At 44.5% G+C, this 27,923-nt stretch overlaps 4 protein-coding genes across 7 annotated transcripts in view; 2 read left to right on the top strand and 2 right to left on the bottom strand.

The window, feature by feature from the left end:
• The window catches only part of LOC117135199 (mitogen-activated protein kinase-binding protein 1), a 58,185-nt gene extending 55,834 nt beyond the window's left edge, over positions 1-2,351 (bottom strand). Inside the window, exon 1 of one of the 2 annotated variants that reach the window (XM_033295276.1) lies at positions 1,732-2,351. The gene's annotated coding sequence lies outside the window, so the exon portion shown is untranslated. The remainder of the gene's footprint in view (positions 1-1,731) is intronic. The other variant, XM_033295279.1, reaches the window with a different exon arrangement.
• Positions 2,352-3,467: 1,116 nt separating this feature from the next.
• LOC117143744 (accessory gland protein Acp29AB) lies at positions 3,468-4,780 on the top strand. The gene has a single exon (XM_033308559.1). It carries the CDS (start codon positions 3,504-3,506, stop codon positions 4,341-4,343), a length of 840 nt encoding a protein of 279 aa, XP_033164450.1. The 5' UTR covers positions 3,468-3,503; the 3' UTR covers positions 4,344-4,780.
• Positions 4,781-4,882: 102 nt separating this feature from the next.
• Positions 4,883-27,873, top strand: LOC117143716. Of its 3 annotated transcripts, none has more exons than XM_033308526.1 (14): positions 4,883-5,341; positions 5,946-6,118; positions 6,211-6,637; positions 9,971-10,093; positions 11,392-11,555; positions 17,040-17,493; positions 19,133-19,532; positions 19,600-20,030; positions 20,144-20,288; positions 20,356-20,507; positions 20,737-21,053; positions 21,318-21,602; positions 23,649-23,756; positions 27,484-27,873. In XM_033308526.1, the coding sequence occupies exons 3-14, from the start codon at positions 6,490-6,492 to the stop codon at positions 27,655-27,657; spliced, it is 2,901 nt and encodes a 966-aa protein (XP_033164417.1). In that variant the 5' UTR covers positions 4,883-5,341; positions 5,946-6,118; positions 6,211-6,489; the 3' UTR covers positions 27,658-27,873. The 3 variants fall into 3 exon arrangements, with proteins under 3 accessions (XP_033164417.1, XP_033164409.1, XP_033164426.1); XM_033308518.1 differs by adding an exon at positions 5,457-5,766 and having other exon boundaries at positions 5,946-6,637; XM_033308535.1 differs by lacking the exon at positions 23,649-23,756 and having other exon boundaries at positions 5,946-6,637.
• On the bottom strand, positions 15,495-16,705 carry LOC117143734. Its single transcript, XM_033308547.1, has one exon. It carries the CDS (start codon positions 16,661-16,663, stop codon positions 15,755-15,757), a length of 909 nt encoding a protein of 302 aa, XP_033164438.1. The 5' UTR covers positions 16,664-16,705; the 3' UTR covers positions 15,495-15,754.
• Positions 27,874-27,923: the final 50 nt, after the last annotated feature.

Here is a 27,923-nt window from a genome sequence, read left to right as displayed (position 1 = left end):
GTTGGAATATTCAGATTTTCATATAGCATCTATGAGATACGTGAGCCCCTTGGCACACTCACAAGTACAGTGAGAGAAATAAGAACAAGAACGCAGGAAATCCTTCGCAACTGCGAGGACGAGGGGTTGGGGATCCCCCTTAACCGTCTGCAGATAAATTGCTCAAGCGGGAGAAACGAGTTGAATCCAAAACTAGAAAAGATGGCCAGCAACGACTACAAAAACACTCAATGCGCACCTGTCGCCAGGTAAAAACGCAGCCGGCGAACGTCTTAGTCAGCAAGGCAAGGCAGGGTAAAAGGGAAAAATAAACCAGAACTCAAAGAAAAAAGTCCAGAAAAATCACACACAGGTAGAAAACAAACAGAATGGGAAAAGTGGGAAAACAGAGAAGATCCCGAACGCAGAGAAGAATCGAAAATAAGACAGCGCAAGAAGCGGAGATCTAGCATATAGAATCAAAATCCACCTGTCACCGCCGATCTCACCATTCTTATTTCTCTCTCTCTCTCTCTCTCTTTTCCAAATTCTTCTTAATTCTGAGCGGCTTTGACATTTGATCGCGAGTTTCGGGTTTTCCAATGCGCTACTCTCTACTGGGAGTGTAGATTCAGCACAGCAGTCTTATTGGTAATGGAGTAGGTTAAGTTCGTACGTCGAGTTCTATGGAGTGTTTTCGACAAATTCTTAAGACATGTATTGTTTTCAGAAGAATATAATAAAGATTCAGATGATTCATGCACTAGTTTCGACAACTTTCTTATCGCAAGACTAGCAGACTAGCATTGCGAACAATTTTAGGATTCTTTCATATCATCTTACAATTCCCTATTCGCCATCTCTTTCGCTCCTCGTATCTGCAGCTTATTTTTAACGCATGGGCAACATTAATGAGCTTAAACTGACCACTGTTGGCGGCTCAAAATGAAAACACTACGAGTTCGGTAGAAAAAGATACGTAACATGAGCGAAGTCTTCACGAATTAGTCATTGTGATTAATGAGCCGCCGTTGCCGTCTCTCTCCCACCAAATCCATCCGTCTCTCTCGCTTCTAGACAAAACGTGTCCGAGCTGCGCTGATTTATTTCGTGCGAGCTCTTCGCCGAAGATTACAGGTGTCTTCGGTGGACTGGGGATGTGGGGTTGACTTGTGCAACTCTTGGGCTGCCCCTCCGCATTTATCTGGATCAGCAGAGCGTTAAGGGGCTGGATCCCAATGGCGAGTGCATGTGTTTGGGTCAAGTTCAGTCGTTTTGAGGGCTTGTTTGGCTATGAAAACCATGGAAATTGTTTGTCTGGCTGGATTTTGAAGAATGTTAAGAGCAAAATGTGCAAGCAGCTAGTGGCATCCACTAAATATTGTTTCTCTCCATTGGATCCCAACAGCATGTCTCCTAGTCTCCATGACTAGGATCCCAACAGCATCCCAAATCGGGCAGCTTCTAACAAACCTCCCCTGAACTCTCAACTGTTTGTTGACTTCGATGCGACGGCCTTCAAAGTGTGTACCCACCAAGCCCAGCTGAGAGCGAAAAGCACCCCCAAAAGGGGGTGGTTCTGGATCCAAAACCGCCGCCCGCCCGTCCGCCTTCGAAAACGGTCTTTCTGGTCTAGGTTAGGTCGCAGAAATTTCGACACATACGCAGCATCCGGCGGAATGTGGTCCACCCCCGGAAAGCAGGACTCATTCGCTGGGCGGAGGAAAGTGTGTCAGGCGGTTCGAAACTCACCTGAGCGGGGAAACTCCTTGGAAACTGGATTTTTTTCGATTTTTTGAGTGGCTCCTGCTGCTTTCTTTCTTCGCCGGCGTCCGTTCTTTGCGTTTTGCTGCTCTCACTTGCAGTCGGCTCTTCTGTTTTGTTTGTTGTTATGGCCGTGTCTCTTGCTTTTATTTGCAGACAGGTGCACTAACAACAACTGACAAAAACAACAGGCACACACGCACGCACACACCGACGATTTTCGCGAGCGTCGCACACAAGCACACGCACACGTGCAAACAAACACACACACACACGCACGCAGAGGGACTTTGGCTTTGAACTTCTTCTTTCTTCTTCAGCTTTCTTTTGCTTTGCCCTTTTTGCTTTTGTGCCTTTTATCTAATCTCGGTTTCTGCGTGTAGATAATACCCAATAGCGAGTAGCCGCGCCACTCGACTTTAATTATTAACTATTTGTATTTCTCGCGTTCATCTGCCTCTTTCTCGCAAACGCCGCACGCTGCGAACGCAAAACACAGGCAAAACACACACACACGGAGGCACGCGTACGCACACAGACAGGGCGAACGGGGAGCGAAACACGTCCGACGCTGCGAAATTTTGGAGGCGCTTTGCCGCTTGGAGCCTCAAATGCCCCAAACAAACTAGAGGTGGCTGCAAAACGATATCTTTATCGATAGATTTCTGCGTTCAGTGTGACCAGAGGGAAAATGGTGCCAGAACGAGTTGGCATCCCCAGTCGCATTTGAAATGCCAAAGAGACCAGAACGCGAGAGTGTAAAAATACGGTGAGAGCAATAGTGAGATGTCGGTAAATAAATTCTGCCGTATGTACAATTCATGATGTAGAATTACATGTAGATGGAAAGTCTTTTATTTCTAGTACAGTGCTTGGCCGCAAGGGGCGCCTTAATCATGAGTACGAGACTTACAAAACAACAAATGAAACAGTTTTAATTGATATACTTCCATTGGTCGAAATATAAAATATATTTTTATATTTTTTAATTTTATTTTTTATTTAAATCTAATTTAATTAAATCTGTATGTCCTATATTTATTTTATTCATGCACATACTGCTCTAGTCAGCCTGTACTACATCTCATTAACCTTCCGCTGCCAATTCATGTATAAATAAGCCTGCAATTCGGCAAACATTCGCCGAATGAGTTCATCGCAAGATGTTTGGGCTACGAACCAGTTTCCTGTGCCCCGTCGTGGCCTTCTGTATCCTTCTCGGAGTCCAGCTCCACCAGCGACTCCGCTTGCGTCCTGAGCGACGCGCCTAATCAATGTGGCGCCTTCTGCATGACAGCTTTGCATCTGTATGATCAGTGCGCCAAATCCAGGCAACAGGAGAGCAGCCTGTTGAAGATGATAGAGGATACTCGTGCCGAGCAGATGGAGCTCTCGAATCACTATTAGGATGTTGGGAAACTGTTGAATGTCCTTGCGGCGAATCTAACCACCACCGAGCTTGCCAATCTCTTCATTTGCCAGTTGGACATGGTTTAATAAAGATAATGATATTAATACATAGATGTAATATCATGTAATCATGATTATGTGCCAAACGCTGTATGCAGAGAGTAAGAACTGTTTTCGTGCACACTCTTATTGGGTTGAATTGATTAACACAGAATTAACCAAATGCATGCCATTTAAATCCATATTCAAATTATGTAGATCACCTCGTACTCATTTTGAGGGCAGTACTTAAGCGCGTAGGTAAAATCATTCGCTGCTCATTGTTTGTGGATATACAGAATATACAGAATATGCAGAGGCTCAGTACATCGCTGCTACTTGCGCTTTTTGCCTGGAATGCGCCCATGCCTTCAGCTGCAGCGCAGTCAGTGTGCCTGCTGCAGGATGCGCCGAAACAATGTGGCGAGTTCTGCCTCACAGCTCTGAGCCCCATGCTGGATCACATTGCCAGGCACGAGGCCGAGTGGGCGTCGAGTGTTCTGCAAGCGAACGCAACGGGGGCGAGACTGGCCAGGATCGAGGCTCTGCAGACGGCGATGAACATCAGGCAGAAGGTCCTGCAGGAGGTCTTCCCTAAGGACATCGGGGCGAGGCTGGACAGACTGGAAAGTCAGCAGGCGGCGCTCTTGCGGATACTCTCCAAGTTCGATAGGAAAATAGTTCCGCCCAAGTTCGAGTTGATCGGCTCGAGGTTCTTCTACATAGAGGACGAAACGCGTAGGAACTGGACCTCGGCTGGCAGCTCCTGCCGCCAAATGGGCACCCAACTGGCCACCATTCGCAGTGCGGAGGAGCTGGCTGCGCTCAGGGCCAAGCTCAACAAGGAGCGACACTACTGGCTGGACATCACCGATCTGGAGAAGGAGGGCGACTTCAGGGTCTCAGCGTCCGGCAAGAGGCCCAACTTCCTCAAGTGGAGAGTGGGCCAGCCCAATAACTTTAGCGGCAATCAGCACTGCGTTGATCTTTTAGACGGGCTTATGTACGACAACAAATGCGAAGGCCTGAGCTACTTCATATGCCAGTCCGACGATGATAGTGATAGTGATGATAGTGAACCAGAACTGCCTGAGGGTGTATCTGAAAGATGTTCTACATATACTGATACTGAATCCAAGCACTTCGTTTAAAACCGAATGCGAAAGTACCTGCTCATTTTTGCACAAATCATTATATTAGGGATCTTAACTCTTGCTCGATTCAATAGGGTTTCGTTTCAGCTTCTGGTTGAGGCTCCCTGAACTCACAGCTGATAAACGAGTGCCGGAGTCTGGGACAACTTTGCTTGCGTATTTTGCTTTACAACATGTTTGTGTTTGCCTCTGATATCCAACATCCATCCAGATAGAAGCGTGCTAAATATAAAAGTATCTGATAATCGCTCTATCTTTGACATCTCCTCCCCGCCCGAGCGAGCAGATAAAGTCGAGCAGCAGAAAGTCGCAGAAGGACAATAAGGTTACTTGAGTACTCAACCGATCGACAAGAGCTTCGGTTGCCCGAATTAGATATATTTGTAGTTTGCTGCTTAGTGGCGAGACAGATTAAATATTTTACTTTGCACTCACATGACACACGAGATGGACTATCCCACTATCTTATCTGACAGCCCACAAAACAAAGTTATGAACTCCGTTCAGGAAGCGCCGCTAGTCAGTTGAGCCCCTCATATAAAGGCTTAAATGTTTATATGGAGGTTGGGCCGGGTCAGTGGGGCGTAAATATTCCGAGACACGGCGAAAAAATCTGTTGAGAATTGGCCGGTTGTCAGGGCACTCATATCTGGTAATTTGGCGACCGAACACGTGCTTTGATCCCAATCAATCACTCGATATGAACATGTAATTTCCCTATCTCTAATGAGTTTTTCCGTCCATGTGCAGGTGCTATCGAGGAATATGCTCGATTTTGGTCAGTTCAGTACGGTCTTCGCTTCGGTTTGCAACGCTGTATAAACATATAGAATTCTTCGCTGGGGAAATGCATGAAACTTTTGCGATACTGGCACGATTTTCCCGTTCGACACCCTTCAAGAGTCCCAGGACATCCTTCAGTGGAATTTTCGAGTGGAGAGGCGATTTTTTCACTGCCTTTGAATACGGCTGATGTTGTTGCGTTGTGACGGAAGGTAAGGAAATACCAGTTAATATCATTAGATCCAACCAGCAAATCTTGAAATGATCATTTTTCACTGTGCACTTCGCTGCTCTCTTTTTGTATCTCCACCGCCTTAATCCCCACAGTGTTCAAATCTCGCGGGGGTGTACCTGCGCATCTGCGGCACACAGCATCTCCGGTGGGCGAACCTTGGCCTACCCAGTGATCTTTCGCCAGCCTCCAGATCCCCGACCTCCTCGGTCCCCGGGCTGCCAGTCACTCTGGCGGAGATCGCGACATTGTCGCACGTCAGCCGTCGCTCAGGTTTCGTTGGCTTTTATCTCCATTCAAGAAATCCGGAGACATTATCTCTCGGCAATCTTGTCGCATCAACAAAACACCAACAAGAAGAGCTCGGGATCGGTCACCAACACAGCGAGCGACGCTCCAATTTAAGTTAGAATCACCATCATCATTATGATCATCAGTGTGCTCAGAGATCCGGGGGATATGGGATCTGGAGATCTGTAGATCTGTAGATCTGTATATCAGTATATCTGAAGATCTTTGTATCTGTATATCTGTGTATCTGGATATAGCTGAGAGGTTGATAAGACGTTTTCATTTTCCTGCAGCTCAGTCACGAAGCGAACGGCGACTGGAAAAGTTCGAGCGGCAAGCCAGGAAGGAAAAATCGTGAGCGAATAAGGAAAGTGTGGAAAGTGAGCAATTGAAAGGAAAATCCCAAAGAGGAAACCTTGAAAAGTGCGGGGAAACGGAAAAGCTAATTGAAAGCAACAAAGATCAAGTATTAGAAGTCGTGAAAAATCAAAACCAAAGCAAACAGTGATTTAGCGTGTAATATATCTTATATATATATATGCATATTTATACATACAGCGACAGCAACTGGCTTGGTCTGCCTGGATGATCACAAATTTCAATTGAATTTAATCAAAATCACAAGAAAAAGCCAGCGAGAGAAATCGTAAAAGGCAAATAAACTACGGATTTAATTTCGAGTGCCTGCCATGTGTTAGTCTGTGTGCGTATCTGTGTGTGACCGAGAAACTTAGATCGGTGGCAGTTTTTCGCGCCCCGCTGGCCGCTTTTCATTGAAACGAACTTCAACACAGTCCACGCACAGTCTATGCAAATAGCCGAGTGTTAGTTGGGAAAATGGGGAAAATGGTCAGCGAGGAAATCGCCACGGATCCGGCGGTATCGGAAAAAGTGGAGCTGTCGCGATTCGGAGAGTTCTGCCAGCGGCGCGGCATCAATCCCAACCTGATAATGCTGAAGATAACCCTTTTCGTGATGTATGGTGGTGAGTAATGTGCACAATGTATCATTAAAAACCAATTAGAAATCACCTCTTATCACCGTTTTTCATCCAGCTGGCAAAGAAACAAAAAACGTCACGGTTTTGCAAGGCATTTATACTGCGGAGTTGGTCAGTTACCCATGGCGTTTTCCTAGCTTTTTACAGATATCACGCATACGACACGTTGACGGGGGTTTTGTTGAGCCGAGTCAAACGAAAAGTAGCTTATTCAAGGCATTGGCTTGTTTTTAGAAGAATGGGTTCTACGCTGTAATAGTAACTAATGAAAAGTTGTTTTCTTTTGCATAAGGTCTTCAAGAACACTCGCTTTTTATAGTATAGTACGGTATACCGATTGAGTTTTCTATTTTCGCACATTTAAATATCACCAGTTTAAAGTCAGAGGTTTTCCCTGAAATATTTATAGATATTCCCAAAAAAGCACATCAAATGCGGGTACAGTTTCGCTTTTCCATATCGCTGGAAAACAAACACAAGCGCAGCAGCTGGAAAAACGCCGAGCAAAGTCCGGGCAACCGACTGTTTCTCTGGCAGTGAATCTGAATTCATTATCACACTCCACGAAGCCCCTTCTCCGAAATGTAGGGTAGCGGGGGGGCTGGTCGGAAGTTATCAATTAGGCTGGGGAAATATGTAACACATTTGTATAAATTCAGTTAGAGTCCGATGCACATTGAGCAGATTTTCCCAGCGTGTGGCAATTAGGCATTCATAATGTGTGAGTGCCTGTGTGTGTGTGGGTGCGTCTTTTGTAAATAAATCTTGCTTATGAGATTTAAGCTTGAGAAAGGTTTACTTTGATTCGCCTTGGACGAGTGTGTTTGTATCTTTGTATGTTCATATGCGAGTGCCTTCGCTTTCTGACCGTGCGCCATTTTCTGAATGCTTTTTCTGGCGGTCAATGGCAAAAAGATTCTACTGCCCACCCGCCTCCTCCTTTGTCTTTCGCACATTAAACACGGATTGTCACTAAAATGAGTATTAATGCGTTTTTTATTTGGCTAAAGTCGGGCGGCGGATTCTTTTTTTGGCATTCCTTGAACTTTCGTCTCGCTTTTTGGGCAGTGCAAAGTTCACAAAATAATTTAATTGGCTTAGATAAAATGTAATTTAATACATTTCATTGGCTAGACAAGGGAATTGCCCGGCATTTATTACTATGGGTTTAGCTTCCATATTTCAGTGCCATTTTGATCGTTTTAAAATGTAATTCCGAATGGAGAATTATAATTCAATCAAAGGCACAGTAAATACAAAGCTTAGAAATGACTAAAACGAATATTTGAGATTAAAATTGGTCTGATGAAAAAAGTTGTATGGCTTTTTCAGAAAAATAAGTATACCTTCAGCGTGGTGGTCACAGAAAAAAAGAGATTTATTATTGAATATGAATGCATTCACATTAAACAGTAATTAGTTGCTGAAATGTGCCTTTTGTTTGCACAAGAACCCATTGCTGATTTAATTAACTTCATTTAATTATTTGTTCAATATTGATGTCGATTCAATCAGTATGAATTGCGGCCTTTGTTCTTTTGATCTTTTCAATTCATTTCCGCCCGCACATTTCGTTGCGCAGAAACTGTATAAGTATAATTTTTGTGAACAAATGTGTGGTTTCCAATTGGTCAGGACTCTGAAAATGAGGTCTTACAAATGTAAGGCTTAATCATGCGAATTGGGTTGCAAGTTTTTCGTGAGCTTTCGTATCAATCAACTTTAATTTCCGAAACCAAACTATCCAGTGCAACGTTTGCCCCGAATGTAAATTCACTTTTCACCGGTCGATTGGATCCAGAAATAAAAGCAAGCGCAAAAATGAATCGCAATTAATAATTCTGGCAGCACATCTCGCATTTGTCTTCTCCAGCTGCTCCCTCAAAAATTTACAAATAAAGTGCAATATAGTTGCAAATTGCATAGATGGCTCGAACGTGTTGCCAAAACTTTGTGCCAGCGAAAAACGGAATAATAATTATTAAAGTGCGTCGGGGGGAGGGGAAACATTTAAATGGGCAAAGGGACATTAATTACGAATGACAGCGTGGCAGGAACAGATCCCGACCGAACGGAACTGAGCCGAACTTTCCACGGACGGCTGCACAAACAAAATTATTTTTTGTGCATTTATCAATTTTAGCTAAGAAAATGTTACAGATTATTTAGAGATTCGGCTGGGTGTCATGCATTACTAAAATTGCATAGTTTAATGCACACTTCATACAGCTTATTTCTCTCATTCTTTTCTCTCTCTGTTGGAAAAATCGAATGAACATGAATGGCGGCCGCCGAGCAAACAACCCTGACATGCATGCGTTTCCGTTTCCGGCGAGCGAAAGGGAAGAATCGGCAGGGGCAATACGAGCAATTAATTGTTATTGCATCGGGCAAACAGAAGCAGCCACACACACACACACAAATACTACACACGGCGTATTATTGTTAATTATCTGAGGCGATGCAGGAGGAGCTGTAAAGCGAATTCAAGCCGCCGTTCTCCGAGGCCGCGTGTTAAGTGCACTCCAACAAACGAATTTCATTTCATTTCATTCAGGACACGCACTTTTCCCACGCGCACACACACATCCTTACGTGCCCGGCATCCTTGGCGTGTTTGCATTCAAATTGGTCAAGGCTGTGGAATGAAGTGGCGGCCGGGCCAAATTGCGAATGTGACTGCTGCCCCGTTTCGCCCAATTTGCCGCCATTATTTCCCTCGGTTGCGCCTTCTTTTTGACTGCAGCCACGTGACGCGTTAATGTTCATAAATTATTGAAACGCAGGGGATTATCTGCCGCCCGTTTTCGATTTCAGTTCCGCCGTGTCTCATTTGAAGGCCATGAATAATGCGATTTATGTGCCAAAGTTGACTTAAGAAAATACACATTACAGAATTACCCGGCCAAGCTTAAATAATAAATCAAGATTTTTTCATTGTTTAACATGTACTTTAACTAGTTATAATGTTCATACACACAAAATTCGTTGCTTTAATTAATTAAACTTGCTAATTTAATGACTCTCTTTGTGTCATTTAATTACTCGTTCTGTGTAATACCAAAAGATAATGACATTGTTATTAAATTGAAGGGGGCAATGAGCTTTTTTCTACACATCATCGAATTATGCATTTTGTGGCCATTCTAATTCCCTATAATTTCTCTTCCCCACTTCACTTCACTTCGCCTGGAAACTCCATCACTGCGTCTGAGCCATTTCCCCTCTTTTCCATTTCCTGTCGGTGATTAAGTTCTGCTCGTCAGCGGCAATAATTCGCATAATAATATAATAATCCGCACTCCTTTGTCCTTGCAGCGACCTCATCCCTGCTGCCCTACCTCACGATTCACATGCAGTCGATTGGACTCACGGTGGAGGAGATTGCCATCATCTACCTGGCCCTGCCCTTCACCACCTTCCTCAGCCCGCCCATAACAGGTGAGTGGTTCGGGATCGGGATCGGGATCGACGGTTAATTGTCTTAATGCACTTTCATTAGCCTGCTGCGTGGGTTTTAATTAAAAGTTTGCTTTGTTTGATTGCCCGGGCATGAAAACGAGAGCAAGAACCAAGGTGAAGCCAAGCGAGATTCGCCGACGAGTGCAGTGCACTCGCTTTCGTTCGTTATTAAAGTCAGCACTTTGGTGGAAACACCGGGCATTTGTCCAAGAAACTTAAGAACGACTTTATTGTGAAATCAATCGATTGGGCCTATGTGATTTATTTCCAAATATCCGCGCTGCGCAAACATATACATATATTTATATTATTTATTCAACCGCACAGCGGACATTTGATTGGTTTTATCCACCCTCCTAGCGAGTTTTTTCCACGCCCAATATTTTTTAGGCCACTTTTCCGTACGAGTGCGAATAATTTAATTCACTTGCAGTTTAAATGACAATTAAACAGAGTTCTGTTGCTCTCCTCTGAATGTCTGTATGTGAAGTGCCCCCATCGTGTGGTTGGTTGCACTCTGCTTCTTTTGTGCAGCGCGATTCGTGCGTTCTTATTATTTGCTTTCGCATTTTAAAAAATGCATTTGCGGTATGAAATGTTGGCGACAGCGAAGGTTTTAAACATTTTATGTGGACACTCGCTACAGACAAATGTTGTGGGCGATGCAGCGTGGCACAGAAAGTGGGGGTGTGGCAAGTGCATAAAGCTGCTCGAATTGCCGCACATGAAAGCTGCGAAAAAATATAAAATGTGCGCTAAGTGAAAACGCTCTCGTAGAGTTGCGACATCAAAATTTCGATCATCCAACTTGCATTATAATCGCGCTTGATAGTCGCGCTTAATGGCATTGGAGGCGATAAATGTGAAACGAGTTCGAGACGAACGAGCGAATAAAATGGACAGCAAGGAGTTTGAAAAGTTTGGAAACGAAACATAAAATTTGAAGTACTTTTAGTAGTGTGCGTATAATCATTTAAAGTTCTTAAGCTCTAGCAGAAGATTTAAATATATGTGTTTCCATAATAAAGCGCGTCGGGTATAACTTTTTGTGTATTGACAAAATGCAGGAATGTGGCAGCTTACTCGGCTTGCCTCCTCGGTGTGGCAAATCCAACTTAAACCGCATTCGAGCTGCCAGCAACCAATCAAATGGCAGTCAAGTTGCTTTGAGGAGCCAAGTATTGGATTTACACGCCCGACGATGCAGTTTCCAACGTCTTACAGCAATCTCGCTTACATTTTCCCACACTGATGCCATTTTCCCCGGCTCCCCGCAGGCTTCCTCGTTGACAAATTTGGCAAATACAAACCGGTCGTTGTGATGAGTCTGCTCCTGAATGCGATTTTCCACCACTCGCTGCTCTTTATTCCGCAGCAGGAGATTCCGGGCGTGGTGCCATCGGCGTTCGTATTGAGACATCCAGACAGCGGCGACATCGAGGTAAGTTCTTCCACTGCAAAAATACTCCAACTCCTTCTGCCTAATATGACAGTTTAATATCTCAACAACAGCAGCATGAAACTTCACAATTGTCGCATAATTTGCCATGGTGCAATCAGAAGCCATTAGTTGCACTTATTAATATTAAACGACCCTCTTTGTTTGCTGTGCACACTAAAGACTGATGAAATCTGCAGCTGCAATCGATTAAAGCGCTCCACCTTCGTTTCAATCAGCTTGAATGTTTGGCGATGACTGTAATCTGCTTAGGGGCTGCGGTTGAGGTGCGTGGGCAAATATCTTTAGACGCTTGTTTAGTTAAGAGCTAAAAATGATGTGGCTGCGGTTTTCCAACCTCGCTTCTCGCAGTTTTCCCCAGCGGCGAAAGTTCCCGGATGCATTATTCTGCTGCTTCGGGGAAAACAGCTGTTGCGCTGTACTATTTTAATGCGCTTATTTCACGGTTACCCTGCATTTTCCGCACCCACTTCACCAGCCTCGAGTTTAAACCGCTCTGCACTTTTCTGATGACATTGAGCAAAGTAGAGGACAGTAGGGATCTGAATATGTCATCAGTGGGGAAGTGTAGTTACTTGATGTAATTTAATATTTAATGCACTCCCAAAACGTTTAAATTGCCGACGATTAAAGATTTAGTCTGTAAACGAAATAAATTCACATTTTGAGCAGCTGTAATTCAAATTCAACTCTAAGTGCGCTATATTTTGAGTAGCGAATTCATTCCAGCCAGCCAAGGGTATTTTCAATGGCAGTTGTTGCGTGTGAGTTGCCAAAAATCTTCGGCATCCCCTTAGCCATTCGAAACCACTTTTAAGCCCTCTTTCCGCTCCTCACAATGGCCTCACTTCAGTCACGGCACGTCTCTATTTTGGAGGGAACGCAGGAGCCAGCGATGCGGCAGAGGAGAACTACATAAAAGCCGGCATTTATTCGAGGCAGTGGCAACATTATGTTGCCACATGCAACACACCCACGCCAACACTCCACGCACAAACACAACCACACACAGGCGTGAAGTGTCAGTGTGTGTGTATCTAATGCGTGCACGTTGCCGCGTGGAGCGATTCTGCGGAAAACAGCGAGATGCTCCGTTCCGTTTGGCAACTTCCTGCTGATTTCTGGGCTCCCAGCAACTTGCCACATGCTGGCGCACACACAAACGCACACGGGGCGGATACGCAATGCGACGATGTGCGCACGTACACAGCACAGCGCAGCATAACGTATACGCCCGGAGCACCAGACTCGGCGGTTATTCCTTTATTCTAGTGACTTGACAATCGACAAGGGAGGACCAAGGAGCTCAATAGGTTTGATTTAGTTCTTGGCCAGTTTACAGTTGTAACCCGATTATTAAATGTTAAAATGTAGATATTTTTAACAGAACACGACATTTCAGTCGGGGGGGTTTTAGCCCGGAATATGTCTTTATGTTCTGACAAATTAAGCGTTTTAAACCTTCAGAATGTAGTTACTTTAAATCTGTAAACAATCTGTGCAATACCAGTTTTTATTCAGGCGAATGTGAGAAAACGTATTTTTCGAGTGCACATGTTTTCTGTCACCCTGTGAGTGCAGCAGCTGGAATCATCCCCCCTTTCCATTTACTTTTTTTCCGGTCTCTGTTCTTTTTGCCGTCGCAAAAAGTTCGGTTCCGCTCCTGGTTCTATCTGCATTTGTGCATAAATTTGCGTCATGTAAAATCATCGAAATAAAGCAAATAAATGTCATGCCATCTGGGAGGGGCGGCGGGGCTAAGGGTTATGTAGCCGTAGCAGAATTTCTGTGATTTCCCCCAGCGTTTCCTTTTTATTGATATCGATATATGTGTGTGCCCGCTTTATGCTTATGATCGTATCAATGCAAACGACTCTGACTCTGGCTTTGGGGCTCCTATGTTATTGCGTGTCCTTCGGGTCCTGTGGGTCCTGTAAGCCGGTCAGATGTGGCATAACAAATTTGAGTACAAGCTTTACGGCTGCCAGCAAGAGATTTCGGGAATGGATGTGCAGATGTGGAGCACAGCCTTCCCCAAGGTGTTCGACCGAGCTCAGCTCAGTTCAATTCCCCCGATACTGCATTCTTTATGGAGTCAGTGGGGAGTGCAGCTTGACAGCCTGGGCCTCACACCTTTTGGCAATTGCATTCGGACACAAGCAGCTCTTGAGCACTGGCAGCAAATTGCAGCAGTCGCAGGACTGCAGGACTACAAGAGTTTTACATAAATCGAATTATGGACGAGCAGACGGGCCGTGGAAAGGGGCGGGGCCATCCGCATGACTGGGATATTATGGTAAAACGAAGCCAAAGGGCCCTTGCGTTTGAGAGCGGGCCGAGGCTAAACAAATTCGAATGGAAATGGAAAATAGAAAATGACAGCAGCAGCAACGCAGCCTGACAGCCAGCAAGCGAATGGAACGCATTAGAAACAGCTCACCAGAAGCAACTACAAGATTTTCCGAGTGGGGGAGATTTCGGGGCTCTTCTACAACTTCTAGACGGTGGCAAAAATCCACTTTGGCCGAGTGCACATCAGGTTTACAAGCACTAACAGAAAATCTTGTTATGGTAAAACTAAATAATTCCCTCAAATTCAGATGTCTAGAAGTAATTGAATGACACAAACACGGAGCAGTATTTTTTGTCATGGCCGATTCAATTTATGCTCCTCCATATTCTGCTAGCTATTTTGCCATCGAATAAGAAAGAAAAACATGTGGTTTGTTTGGGTATGTAAAAGTATTTTGCTAGTATTAAAAAACACACGTTTTTGTTATTTCAAAGAGTCGCAGAAGGTGAAAGCGAACCTACTTAATGGTAGACAAATGTATTTTCCTCTGTTTTGTTGTGCAAAAGCTTATGGATTTTTCCGAGTGGTAGTGTGAGTGTTTCGTGTCCGTGGCTGTGTATCACGTACATTTATCTTAGTGTCGTTTTGCTAGCACTTAAGCCGCACTAAAACACCAACACGAATGCACACTCGCACACACACTGAAATCTCTCTAGTGCTCACACTCACACACGCAATCGCAGTCGCACTAGAGCCATTGCCGTTAGCCGTAATGAAACGCAATGGAACTGTTATTTTGGGGGAGATTCCGGGTCCTTGGTCCTTGGTCCTGGCTCCTTGGTCCTGGATGCTTGGCCCTTGGCCAAAGAACGACCCAGCACTCGCCTCATTTCACGAATGTGTGTGCCTGAACGATACGCACACACGCATCCAGTGGCGGCCAATTCCACCCAGCATTCGCCACTTGGCACGGGCGTATATTGAATTTGTATTTATGATGTGCCCATAAAATACAATAACACCATTAAAATGGTTGCAGCAAGCAGGGGAAGTGCCGAGCTAGACTTGTCGAATACGCAATACCCTACAGGGTCACTACATAGATACATAAACCAATGTGTAATGGATTGTTAATGGCAGTTCACCCTTGTAAGGATACGTACCCCTTGTTAGAGCACTTTGCTGGCAAGAGGGCATGCAAACGCATCTTATGGCTACATTTGTGTTCACTCTGCACGTTCCACGGACATCAGCATCTCATGGAACAGGAGCAGGCATGGAGCAGGAGCAGCATCTCATGTAGCACATCCCGTGTCCTGTTCCACTGGCCATGTCCTGTTGCTTGCGGTTTACTATTTTATGCCATTATAGAGCCGAGTTCGGTTTGCCGTTTGGCATAAATTTATTTGGCATCGACCGCATCGACGACGACGGCAGTGAACGGAAATTACCATTTTATTATTGCAGGCGGGCGCCCAATCAACCCGCCCCCTGCAGCCCTTCGCAGAGCCTTATTGAATTCGCATTAAAATTGGTAACGGATATATGCGGGAGCACGAACACATAGCCGCAGGCCGTACACTGCGAGAAAAATATTCACAGGAAAACATTCAAAGAGAACACTAATCTGACACGTTAACCCTTTCATTACATAGCAATACATTAGAAATCCCTATCGAATCTTTAGCTATACATAATTTCGAAATGCGTAAAAAGCATTGATTACAGTGTAAGTGCTCTGAATGCAGATACACATAAAATCCGAGAGGTATTCATTTGTGTTTGTGTTATTACGGCTAACAGCTTAAGTTCATATATGGGAGCTTATGATGGGTTAAGTGCCACTTTTGACTGGATTTCAATGGGCGGCGTATGAAGATGAGGATGTTTAAAAATTGGCAATCATCGTTACATCTGTGTCATTCCATATGGTGTCGTTGAGGGTCCCATCTGTTATGCTCTCATTCTTGCTGGGACTGGCACTACGATCCCCCTGGCCAACTTCAACCAAGGTTTCCTCACCATCCACATCTTTTTTATCCTCATCCCCATCTTCGTCATCTTTTTCATCCGCGCGATCATCCTGACCTGGTGGAAAATCGTAGGCAGTGCGAAGAGAATCGCAATCAGAGTTTATGGGATCATCTGCTGGCCCCAAATGTAGGTCAGGCATTGCGGGAATCAGGACCTCTAGTTTAGAATCAAGCTCCATTACCGGCTCTGTTTCCGGCTCCATCTTCTGCTCCCCATGACCACTTTTATCATCTTCCTCGCCTGATTCTTCAACTATTGAGTCCATTTTATCCTCACCATCAGTAGTCAGATCTTTTTCAAAGTCGATAAGTGTACCAGCCGGATGAAAGAAGTCTTCCAGAATCATTTTCCATTCCTCGAAATTGGAGTTAGGGTCACGCATCATGAATATCGCTTGTTTTTTTATGAAATTCGAAATTTCGGTTCCCGTTAGCTTGTTATGCTCGCCTCCAGGCCCAAAAATATGCTCGGCACTCGAGACATCGAAGATCACTTCGCGGAGAGCCACCAAGTAAATTTTATCCGGATGCGCTGAGTTGTACTTGGCCAACTGTTTCCGGTTCAGACGAAGTCCAGTCAATGGATTCGGCAGCTTGCGATGCCCTTCCTTCTCGTAGTCCTCATCGTCGTAGGTTCCACGCTGGCGTCTGGTCTTTATATAGGCCACGTATCCCAGGACACAGGTCAGCGCGATAATGACGTAGGGCGAGTTGACCACTTCGCGAAACTGAATGCCCCACGACTTGGCCGGCACAGAGGACATTGTGGGTTTCTCAGCTTACAGGGTTGGATGACCTACCTATAGCTTGGTGGATTAGTACTGAGGAAACTAAAGGGTGACAGCGAGGAGTGTGTTCTGAAAGCTTACTGCGTTACTTTAAAATGGATAGGGATAGGAATAGAATGTCGCAGTAAATACCTTAGCAATGTTTTCACATATCCTACCGCTTGGGTGAAAATACAATGAGCCAAGCTTACTGGAAGCTCAAGCAATCGATGTAAAGAATCCGAGTAAATGTTCAGGGATGCAGGGAGCCTTGCTATCCCACGCTTGCACAAATCCTTTACCCATTCCTAATTTCCAATACATACTTTTGTCTCTTCCCCACCTCTTTTTTCTCCGGCATTTTTCTCCGCAGGTCTGGTGGTCGCCGTGTCCGAGTCGAGAATGTCCAGAGGAGCCGGAGCTGGAATTGGCCGTGCATCAGTGCGTCGACTATTGTTTGATGCAGGAGCAAGTTAATCCCCAGCTTTACACGAATACCCCGGCGTATGATGTGCGCCCGACAGCCACCTCGTCCACCACGCAGAGATCCCAGCTAACAGCAACCACAACAAGGACGACCACAATGGAACCCTCCTCGGAATCGAGCTCATCGCCGGCCCCAACCACATCGACCACCACATCGCCGGCGTCATCATTGCCAGCATTATTCGCAACGCAAACGAGGAGCAGATACCAAGAAGTACTTAATATGTCATCGACCATGTTCCCGCCGATGTCCCAGCTGAAGGACGCGTTGGAGGAGGGTGTGGAGCCCGGCCAGTCATCGTCAGCCGAACTGTCGGCCATGTCCATGCAGGGATTGAATTGTAAGTGACGTGATGAACCCGTCCACATCGGACTCCCCTTGATCGACCACCGACTGACCACAGCGTTATTATCACGGCCAGTTGGACGTGCACTCCAAGAAACTTTAGGCAGAAGGTGGTGTTTAAAAAAAGGCAGATACTCAAAAACACATTAGGGGTTCTTACATTTCATTTACTCTTTATATTATTAAGAGTTGTCCTAATCATTTCCTTGCCTGTTTTTAAACTTAAGTAAAAGTATTTGTATCCAAGTGTACTTTGCAAGTTGATTCTATGTAGTAGATCCTTTGTTCTTCCAGTCAGTTTACTTGTTGTCGACTTGCAATTCTCTCCTATTCTCCCCCCACCCATTTATTGAAGTCCATAGCCTCCTTCTGTGTCCGTGTCCGTATCCGTGTCGATGTCCGTAGCCCTGTCCATATCCTTGTCCGTGTCCATGTTCCTGCCCCTGTCCGTGTGTGTTTTACTTTTATTAGTTTGTTTTTCCGTCTTTTGTGAGCTACCAACCTGGAGGGCGGGAGCAGAAACCGAGAACAACTTGCACCATAAAAGCCAAAGACCGAGTCGACTCTCTATGAAACTACAAGAAATAAGTATAATTCAACCTGTCGAGTGCGTGCGAGTGCGGTGGCTGGTGGTTGGTGGTTGTCATTAAAGCCTGACGTTTTGTGTGGAGCCAAAGTTTACGGGGGAACTTTTTCCAATTCCCCGAAAAAACTTCACTGAAAGGCGTTTTTATTCCACATTATTAAAAGTGGGCGGCAGCCTGTCACTAGATGGGGAAATGAAAATATTTCCAATGGAGATGGAAAAGAGAGTGCTTTCGCTTGGGATAATATCCAAGGTAAACAGTTTACTTTGAGAAAGGATGAGATTGTGATTTCACTACCTTTATGGATTAAAAATTTTCATTTTATTTAACAAATACATTTAATAGTGAAAATTGAATGTATTTTTAGCGACAGAGTAGCTAATACCAAGAAAATATTTACTTTAGTGCAATGATAACATGGAATATTTCAATTGTTCAATCGCATTTCGCGAAACAATCTATCAAATGTGATGTGATGATTAGAACAAGTGTCCTCCATTAGCTCCAAAAAGACCACAGATTCCCATACTCCCAGAAGTGCTAAACTAGAACCATCTCCTATTTATGAGTTATACCTACATCAGAAGTTGGCTAAACTCTCCCCTGCCCCATTTCACGCAAACAAAAGTCAGGAGAGTCCGAAACTTTGGCAATGTCCTGGCCCGAAATCACAATGTGGGAATTCACGAATGGGGGCACTACAGCAGCAGACAAAAGTGCATAACTAACTAAACATGATGGCATTACACTCGGGCCCCACTCTTGACACTTGGCACAATTGGAAATTGGTCATGCATGGCCGGCGCAGGACATCGCAGCCCAGGACACACCAGGATACAACTGGAAGTCAGAGCCAGAATCCTTCTCATCTCTCTTTTCTCGGGGGGCACGGTGCTGGGCCGGAAAAAGTGTAAAAGCAATTTTACTGCCTGTCTAATTATGTGAAATACTAACATAACGGAGAAATGTGAAAATCAAAGTCTTACAATTAGAAGAAAGAACTGACTTAAAAATCAATAACAATAATGAATTTACTTTGCCCCACAGTGACAGACAGCAGCCAGAAGAAGTTGCTTTGGAGCAGTTGGGTGCACTCGGACAACGACGATGCCACCTACTTCATGCTGCAAATGCATCCCGATCTCGCCGATCCCACCGAGCAACTGGGCATGGAGATCGAACAGGACGCCAACGAGACCGTCACCGACATCCTGCAGAGATTCGGTCACGACTACTTGGTCAGGGGTAACATAAACCTCACGGACATGGACGATCTGGATTTGAGATGTGGCGGCTTGGTTCGCCGCACGAATATGACCAATATCGCATCCGGAGCCGTTGAGTGCATGATGCAGCGTTGCACTTTCACGTTGAATGCGCCGGAAATCTGTCCGCCGGACTACAAGGAGACCGATGAGATCATATTCTGGGTGTACTTCTTGCTCAGGTGAGTTCAGAAATCGGTTAGGTAGATTTTATTCTCACTGTCCCCATTCTGTCTGATTACATCCCAGATTTTTGGCCACCACGATGCTGTCCGCCGGAGTAACCATCATGGATCCAATTGCCCTGACAATGATTGAGAAGTACGGCGGAGACTTTGGACGTGAGCGTTTGTTCTCCAGCATCGGAATGGCCATATTCTCGCCGATAACAGGCATTATGATTGATTACTCCTCGAGGGGCCTGGGGTACACGGACTACTCGGCAGCCTTCTATACGTACGATGTTCTGCTGGTGATATCCACGATGTCGGTACTTATGATGCCTCTTGGCGAGAAACTGCCAGCCGACAATGTGTTCCGGGATCTGTGGAATCTCCTCAAGATGCCCCATGTGATTGCATTCATTTGCTTCCTGTTCGTGCTCGGTAACTTCTGGGGCTTCATCGAGAGCTTCCTGTTCCTGTACCTCAAGGAACTGGGAGCTCCGAACTACCTGCTGGGTGAGTTTAACATCCGAGACCCATTCGAAGCTAATATTCCGCACATTAAAGCGGAATTTTACCGCCTGTATGACCTGATTTAACTTTCATTTACGACCGAATTCATTGTCCAGGCATCACCATCACCGTGGGCACCGTGAGCAGTATTCCCTTCCTGTATGGAGCGGAGAAAATCACACGGATCTTTGGGCACGTTAATTTGATTATCATCGCGTTCTTCTCGCACGCGGGTCGCCTGGTGGGCTACTCCTTCATCGAGTGAGTGCGAATCCCATTCGGCCTAATGCAATTCCAAATTGAATTCCCCTTTTTCCTTTCGATAAAGGAATGCCTGGTGGTGTTTTCCGTTCGAGGCCATGGAGTCGTTATCCTGTCATCTCATGTGGGTGGCTGCGGCGACCTACTGCTCGATCCTGGCCCCGAAAAGTTTGCTGGCCACCCTGATTGGTGTCCTGGGCATGGCACATTTCAGTTTGGGTAAGTAGCATCCCCGGCTTCACGATTTTACACATGCCTATGGAGCTAAAAGTATTCTCAAAATCCAAACACCTTGCGATGAAATATGATGGAAATATTCATCAATAAATCTAAATTAGACAAGTATTTTCAACATTATTTAGCACAATTATTAATAATTTTTGTCGGTGTACTTTCATAATGAGCCTCTGCGTGTATGTAATCACATTTGGTGTGTCTGCAATTTAAGGTCGCGGCAGTGGCAGTTTCACTGGAGGACTCCTCATTGGTCAGTTCGGCACTCGAGATGCCTTTCGGTACATGGGCCTGCTGGCGGTGGTCGGAGGAATCGCCTACGGGCTGCTCCACCTGATTTGGCTGCGGAAATTCGATCATACCACGGAGGAGTCCGAGGAGGAGGTCGAGGCAGTGGAGGCGGGAGAAACGGAGAAGCTCACCGAACCCGCCACAAAGGAGCAGGGCACTTCGATGTCCTTGGAGCGACTGAGTCTGATGATTAAGTACAATCAGATTGGCAGTTTGTCGTCGCTGCCGCGGGGATCGCGGGTGAGTTTTGGCTAATCAAGAACCCTTTGTTGGTCACCGCATTGAAACAATACCTCTGTCAATTGGAAGGATAACTTAATTATCAGATACATAATTCAATGTGACATGATTGAAAATTTAAACAATAAACCAACTGAGCTAGATCCTTTTTACTAATGATACTTTACCCAATATTCATTGTGTGTCAGTCACAAGATTTTTTTGCGATTATTCGGGTAATGATTTGGCAAGGAGCGCTTTTTAAATTGATTTTCCCTGCTGCAGGCCGACATCCATGACCATCTGTCCGTGCGACGCAGCAGCTACAACGTGGAGTCCTTGAGGGGGGTTCCCCGGCACGGGAACATCGGGAGCGCCTCCAAAGTGGATATCCTGCGCTCCGCGCTGGAGATTAATCACAAGTCCTCGAACAATTCGATGCTGAGCAAGGCCGATAACAAGACGTCGAATCAATCATTGGGTCGCAATCGGGCCGACAGTGCCCCGAAATTGAATCACAGCAATCTCAAGAATATTTCACAGCCCGCCTTGGAGGGCGTGGTCCTGGAGGTGAGTAAATACCTCCTTAGTGTCCTTTTTCGTCCTGTGTGTGTATGTCGCTGGGGGTGTGTACGTGTGCGTGTGCGTTTCTGCGTTGGAGTTTCTCGCTGATTGCTGTCAATTGTTTTGATTCCTGTTTTTCCACGGTCCTATGTTTGGTTTTTAAATACCCAACATCTGTTGCCACAATAACTTTTTAGCATGCTGCCGCGTGTCCTTTGTGCCTGGCCGTATCCTGCCTCTGGTTTTTGCCTTGACAACCGGAAGCGGGGGCCAACTGCATCCGCCTCGGCTGCGATTCGCACAAAATGCACTCTGAGAAAAAGGGGCAATAGACTAGGAAAGTCTGTAGGAAAGAGGGAGGTATTTGTTATGTATAAAGTGGTTAGAAAATATACATATTCCATGTGGTATATCGTGCAATAAGTGTTTATTTTTGCAGGATTATGTGTTTTTAAAACTTTAATTTAAGTTGCCAAAAATAATCCTTAGAAACGTTGGTAGCTTTTTCTGCAAGTGAACTCCATTTAGGAGGCAAGTGGGGCACTGAAGAGGCGGTTGTTTTGTGTGTTTGGCATTTGGTTGCCTTTGTCGAGCGGTCGTTTCTTTTAATGCCGCTCCAGTGGATTCGATTTCTCTCCGGCTTCTCTGGAGCTCCTCCATTCCGGCTGCCGTGCAGCTCGAATTCGAGCCGGGCTTATTGGTTTTGTTTTCCAGACAAGCATATTCGCCGCTGGCCACAAATTTTTCGAATTTAAATTCCGAGCAGAGAGGAGGAGCTTTTAAAACCCCAGAACAACAAGAGGTTTGCAGGTGAAAATCGAATTGGATTGCAGCTTTTATGAAACAGTAGTCTTTTCAATTTCAAAAGCAAGAACTTAGAGCCGTTTAAAAAGGCTTTTCATCATTTTTGGCCTGAACAGAAGCTAACCAGATTTTCGCCCAGAAATACTGCCCCTTTGGATTTGTACCCAACTTTATTTAGTTTGCATACTCAAGAGATATTGCCATTATGGCTTAAACGTTGTAATTTGTTTCCGAGCCATCTGGCCAATGACACTTATTTGCTAGATACCTACTAGCAAAATCTTTAGACATTTTTAATAATTTATGGCGAGCACCAACTGCAGCCCAAGCTGCAATTGCAATCGAGCAAACAGTTTCATCCGAGCCATCCTTTAATTAAAAACTTTCCCATGATATATGTCCGGCAATTGATTATCCCCTCACCGCCCTTCCCATTCCCGTTCCCCGAACTATAACCTCACAATCCAGCTGCACTCTCAAAGCCGCTTGTCAAAGTTAATTTCATAATTAATTTTCAATGCTTTGAGGCGAAGCTTTTATGGCAACTAGGCAACCATAATTCAATAAATCAAACGCTGCAGCTGCAAGGGAGCGGGAGGGAGAAAAACACAACAAATTAATGAATTTATGAACAAGACAAAGTTTTCCCTGGCATTTGCTCTTCGCTTCTGCTTTTTGCGAAGCATTCCGATGCGAAACAGACCAAACTGACAGTTTTGCCTCCACACATCACTGGACAAGAAAATGGAATGAAGGGAAACCCAACCCCAGGAGACCAGGAGCTCACTGCAGTGTTATAAAAAAAGCGGGGGGAAGTAGCCTCAGCGGGGGGCAGATAGCTATAACACTAAGCCAAATGAATAGTAACAAGTAGGAAGAATATACATTAATGAAACTTTAAAACCCTATAGGCATTTATAGTTATATATATTTTATAAGGTAGGTTTAATATCTAACTAATTTGAGTGGTAGGACCTGCTTTTGAGCTCCTCTTTTCTCTCTGTGCAGACGAAGGCGCTTGCAAATTGCAGGCCAGTTCGGTTTGCAGAATCCCGAACCAGAACCGAAACTTCGCTTTGTGCAAAATAAATTTGCCAAAACCAGGGAAAGCTGAGAGCTTTCTATTCGATTTCCGTATGTGTGAGAAAGTGGGTGTGTGTGCGTGTGTATCTGTGTGAGTGCATCTCCCTTTACTATATGTGTGGATAATATATGCTATAGCCAAAAATGCCATTCGCATACAAACAGGGCGTGGAATCAACATTTTTTCCCAGCCGCATGAAAAAGTATCCAAGTGGTTTGTTAACTTCAATACCCGCTGTGGATTTATCCGTAATACCCAGCTCCATGTTAATGGTAATGTACAAGAATCCAACAAAAAAACAAAAACGAACAGCAAAAACCAGACATAGTCTGAAATAAAATGAACCGAAAGCATGCAAGATCGAATGCTGAATTACCCTTTGCTGAATGGAAAAGCTATCGAACTCAAATTATTTTGGAAAAGAGTTATGTAAATCTCCGCCATACAAAATAGGGAAAGAAACATAATCCATTTCCGCCTATAGCCAAATGAACTGGCAATGAGTTTTGGCCAATCGATGCGACCCCTTGGCAAAGGGTAATTCGGCACACAAACATATGTAACTGCAACTGCACGGCATGTCCTGGGTCCTGGTCCTGGGTCCTTCGTCCTTCTGGCATCGCTTGTTCTGGGATGCAGGCGCCCGAAAGCATGCAGCACTGAATGCGAATAAACAGAGGCCATGGCAGTGGCAAAAGCAGCATCACTCGCCAAGATATTGCGCTAGTGCACTGGGAGAATTCGGGCGCCACAACCAGAGATTCATGGAATTATTCAGCTTAAGGTTACCCAGAAAAGCTTGCATCTTCCATTTGGAATGCATCACGAAACTAAGTGTGGTTTCTCAGACAGTCATAGAACTACAAATTTCTCTCCGTGTAGACATCCTGGAAAATGCAATGGCATGTACAGCTCTCAGTGCAGCTTTGTTGGTTGCTTTTCCGAGGGGTGGTTGGGTGCTGAAAAATGGCTGGCTGGAGGAAACGGAGGACGCGGTGGCTCTGGCGTCGCAGTTTGCCAAGCCATCCGGGCATTAAGTTATTTCGTTGAAATAAAGCCCGCACTTGCGCCATTTGACTTTTGGGCATCACTTGTTTTTATGTGCATAACCCACAATCCCCCTTCGACCCCCCCTGGAGCCCCATGCGCGCTGAACGCTTAGTTGAGTTTAGTTTAATTTTGCACACTCGTCGAGCAATTTGAGCTCGGTTCCTCACATCGCCTCACATCCATTTGGCATTTGTTTTTGCTCCTTTAATGCTAACAATTTCAGATACGTAGTAGCTCAAAAGTGCTCCTTTTTCTATGCTCCCATGCCTTTTTCATGCGCTCTGATTTTGTTTACGTTTTGCGCCAAATGATTTGTTGTTGAACCTAATACAACTTGACAAAAAGGAATAACAATGGCAGCTGCTGTAAAAAAGCAACAATGTTTATTTTGCCCAATTTTAGGGGGAGGGTGGCAGGTGTTGGGGGTGGGGCAGTGCAAAGAACAACAATGCCATAGAATAAACAAACAAGCCAAAAGGCAACGTCTGTTCGAATGTGGCAAATGATTTCAAACTTTTCAATCGACCGTGGTAAGTCATAATTAAAACTATAATAAATATGCATAAATATATAAAGGAAAGAGAAAAAAATATGTCATTAATATGAATATAAATAATGGTGACACCCATCAAATGAAGTGATGTGTGATTTGTAACAAATAACCTAATTGGAATAACATTTGGTGATAATGATAGAAAATGTATTAAAGTATCATAAACTAAATCGCATTGCTTAATTGGAAGTATTCGAACTTCAGAATGCTTTCACCACGGTTTTGAGAAAGAAAAGCACGAATGAGTGGAATCCCAATCGAATGCTCAATATTTTAGCATTGCCAAAGGATGCTGTGTGTGTGTGTGTGTGTTTTGCACACATGTGTGTGTTCCACTTCCTTCTACGATTTCCGGTTTGCTTTCTCTCTTCTTCAGCTAGAGCTAGGAAAAATGCCATTTTTCCCCAAACACACACACACATACAGAGACTTTTCTTTTGCTTTTTCTTTTTGCGCTGGCATTATTTTTATTTCGTTTTCCATGAGAACGATTTATTGATGTGTGAGAGAAGGAGGATTGGAACTGCACCAAATACAGAAATATTTATGGGAATGATCGCCAAATGAATGCCACGTAATTCGATGCTGTTGGCCATATTTGTCACTGTTGATTTTGGCCAGAAACGACTATATGTACGTAATCGTAGCCCTCCGACGAGGCCAATAACTTCTTCAGCATAACGCACAAAAAGTGAACGCGAAATTGCGCGTAAGTAATGCCCATTGTGAGAGCCTTCAAAGAACACAGGCGGCGAAAGGGGGGTGGAAATGGTGTGTATATATAAAAATACATATATGCGGAAGGACCAACTCGAAGGCAAACAAAGGAATGGAAACAAAAGCAGCGCAAAATGAACTGAACAGGAACATTATAGAAATTCTTGGCCCTCATTCCCTGGGTACACACAGAGAAATACCCAACTTAAAACAAATATTTGCTAATCTCTGAGCACCAAAATCGTATTAGTATAAAATTATGTATGCAGGAGATATTTGAATAGAAGTTGATAAACTACCAACAATGTTGCTGTCTGAAAAACTTGTTGTTCTTAACATAACTACAATTAGTCGAATTACTTGGCATTTTCGTAACTTTTCCCTGTGTACTGGGTGCTCTACCTCCATTTTCCTTTGCGTTTCCTCTCGCTTTTCGCCACACATGCCACTTAAGATGCGCATTTCTATACAGAGGTGCACTTGCTTGTGTGCGTCAGTTTGTTGGAAAACTTTTGTGCATTCAACTGCAAGGACGGTGCATTTTCCACCCACCTCACCCAGCCACCCCAAACACTTTTTTAATAAAAAGCCAAACAACGAGCCAACTACGTTCGATGCATGGCGAATTATCCAAAAAGTTTGATGACGCGGAAATGCCTTTCGACAATAAACCAAAAAGTGGAAAAAGGAAAAACACCAGCCATCTCCGATGCAACTGCTGCAGTTTATTCGTTTATTCGTGCATATGCGAAGCGAACTCAGCCGGAATGCTTATGGAATCGAGAATTGAGTGGGGTAAAATGAAAACAGCATTTGAAATTCGAATGGGGAGCCAGGGACGCCAAAGAGCGTGGAATAGCCAGCTGAAAAATCCGCTAAGGAGTTATAGGGCAATAGCTTGAAGGACTGAAAGTTGCTATGGTCAAGAATAATTGGGTTATGTTCCATCAAATCATTAGATATAAACGATCAATAAACTAGTTTTTCATGGGCCTTCGAGTGGGAACCACTATTTCCAATCTAGTCAGCAAACACGTTCATTTTGCGGGAAATCCAAACGAGCAGAATATGCCGGGCATCATCGAACTATAACTCCATTAAATGTGATTTATCGGCCACTTAAATTTCATGTTCAAACTCAAATTAGCATGCATGTTGATTATACTTGCCCGCATGTGCATGAAAACCCGTTGAGGGCGCAAAGGGAAAACTAAAAGCAAGTTGGGCGGGTAAATTGCAAATAGCACTTTACACTGCACAACACAAATGCGGCCACAATTCGGTATGGTATTCATCCGCTGCCACTTGATTATATTTTTTTCGGCGCTTATGCTTTTATTTCGTTTGAATTGGTTGGTTAATTTTTCTGCTCGTTATGGAATTGGTTTTTGCATGCATTTTACCTTTTTAATTGCTAATTGCATGTGTGCGAATAACGAGGGGATGCAAGTGTGTATTCACGTTAATTGCAGCAAATACAATGTGACCTTAAAAAACCGATTCACTCGGACAAAAAGCTGAATTTATAGGAGCTCACTTTTCTGGCTAGCTAAAAATCTGCTGTGTTTGGCATGAGTTTATTGAAGTGCTTACCGTATTTACTCAGCATTTAGCATGATATTGCCTACACACTATTATTTCAAAGTCATTAATCCGCCTTTTATCTTCGCATTTCATAGGATCAAGAGGGTCGCAAGGTCATTCCGGAGGAGACGGAGTTGCACGCCTCGAAAACCACCGTGGATTTGGGGGAGGAGAAGGCGGAATCGCCGGCACAGCAACAACCGCAGGCAAATGGAAATGGGAAAAGTCCGCCGTTGCAGCAGGATGATGAAAAACCCGATGCCACTTGATGGACTGCCAACCCAACTCTCTGACCTGCCACACGTGGCGTATGAGTGATATTAACAAACCGAATGCGAGATAAATGAAGAGAAATATGAAATTGATAAACGAGAACTATTGTTTAGTTGTACATGTGTGGTTTATGTTATATAAATGTGTATGTCTATGTATAAATTATGCAAGAAGAGAAAAACTGAATAAACTAAAAACTGTTGAAAACACAATCGAATAGCATTTCACATAATTGTTTTCCCACTCAAATTGAATTCAAGCC

Source organism: Drosophila mauritiana, chromosome 2L (assembly GCF_004382145.1).
Source record: "Drosophila mauritiana strain mau12 chromosome 2L, ASM438214v1, whole genome shotgun sequence".
NCBI lineage: Eukaryota > Metazoa > Arthropoda > Insecta > Diptera > Drosophilidae > Drosophila > Drosophila mauritiana.
This window is presented reverse-complemented; position numbering and strand designations above follow the sequence as displayed.

What these genes read in the sequence shown, in the direction of transcription:
- LOC117143734 (XM_033308547.1), bottom strand. Translation starts at nt 16,663, where the DNA reads ATGTCCTCTGTGCCGGCCAAGTCGTGGGGCATTCAGTTTCGCGAAGTG.
- LOC117143716 (XM_033308526.1), top strand. Translation starts at nt 6,490, where the DNA reads ATGGGGAAAATGGTCAGCGAGGAAATCGCCACGGATCCGGCGGTATCG. An exon ending in CAGACAGCGGCGACATCGAG is followed by an intron (nt 11,556 to 17,039) that starts GTAAGTTCTTCC and finishes TTTTCTCCGCAG; the next exon opens with GTCTGGTGGTCGCCGTGTCC. An exon ending in CATGGCACATTTCAGTTTGG is followed by an intron (nt 20,508 to 20,736) that starts GTAAGTAGCATC and finishes CTGCAATTTAAG; the next exon opens with GTCGCGGCAGTGGCAGTTTC.
- LOC117143744 (XM_033308559.1), top strand. Translation starts at nt 3,504, where the DNA reads ATGCAGAGGCTCAGTACATCGCTGCTACTTGCGCTTTTTGCCTGGAAT.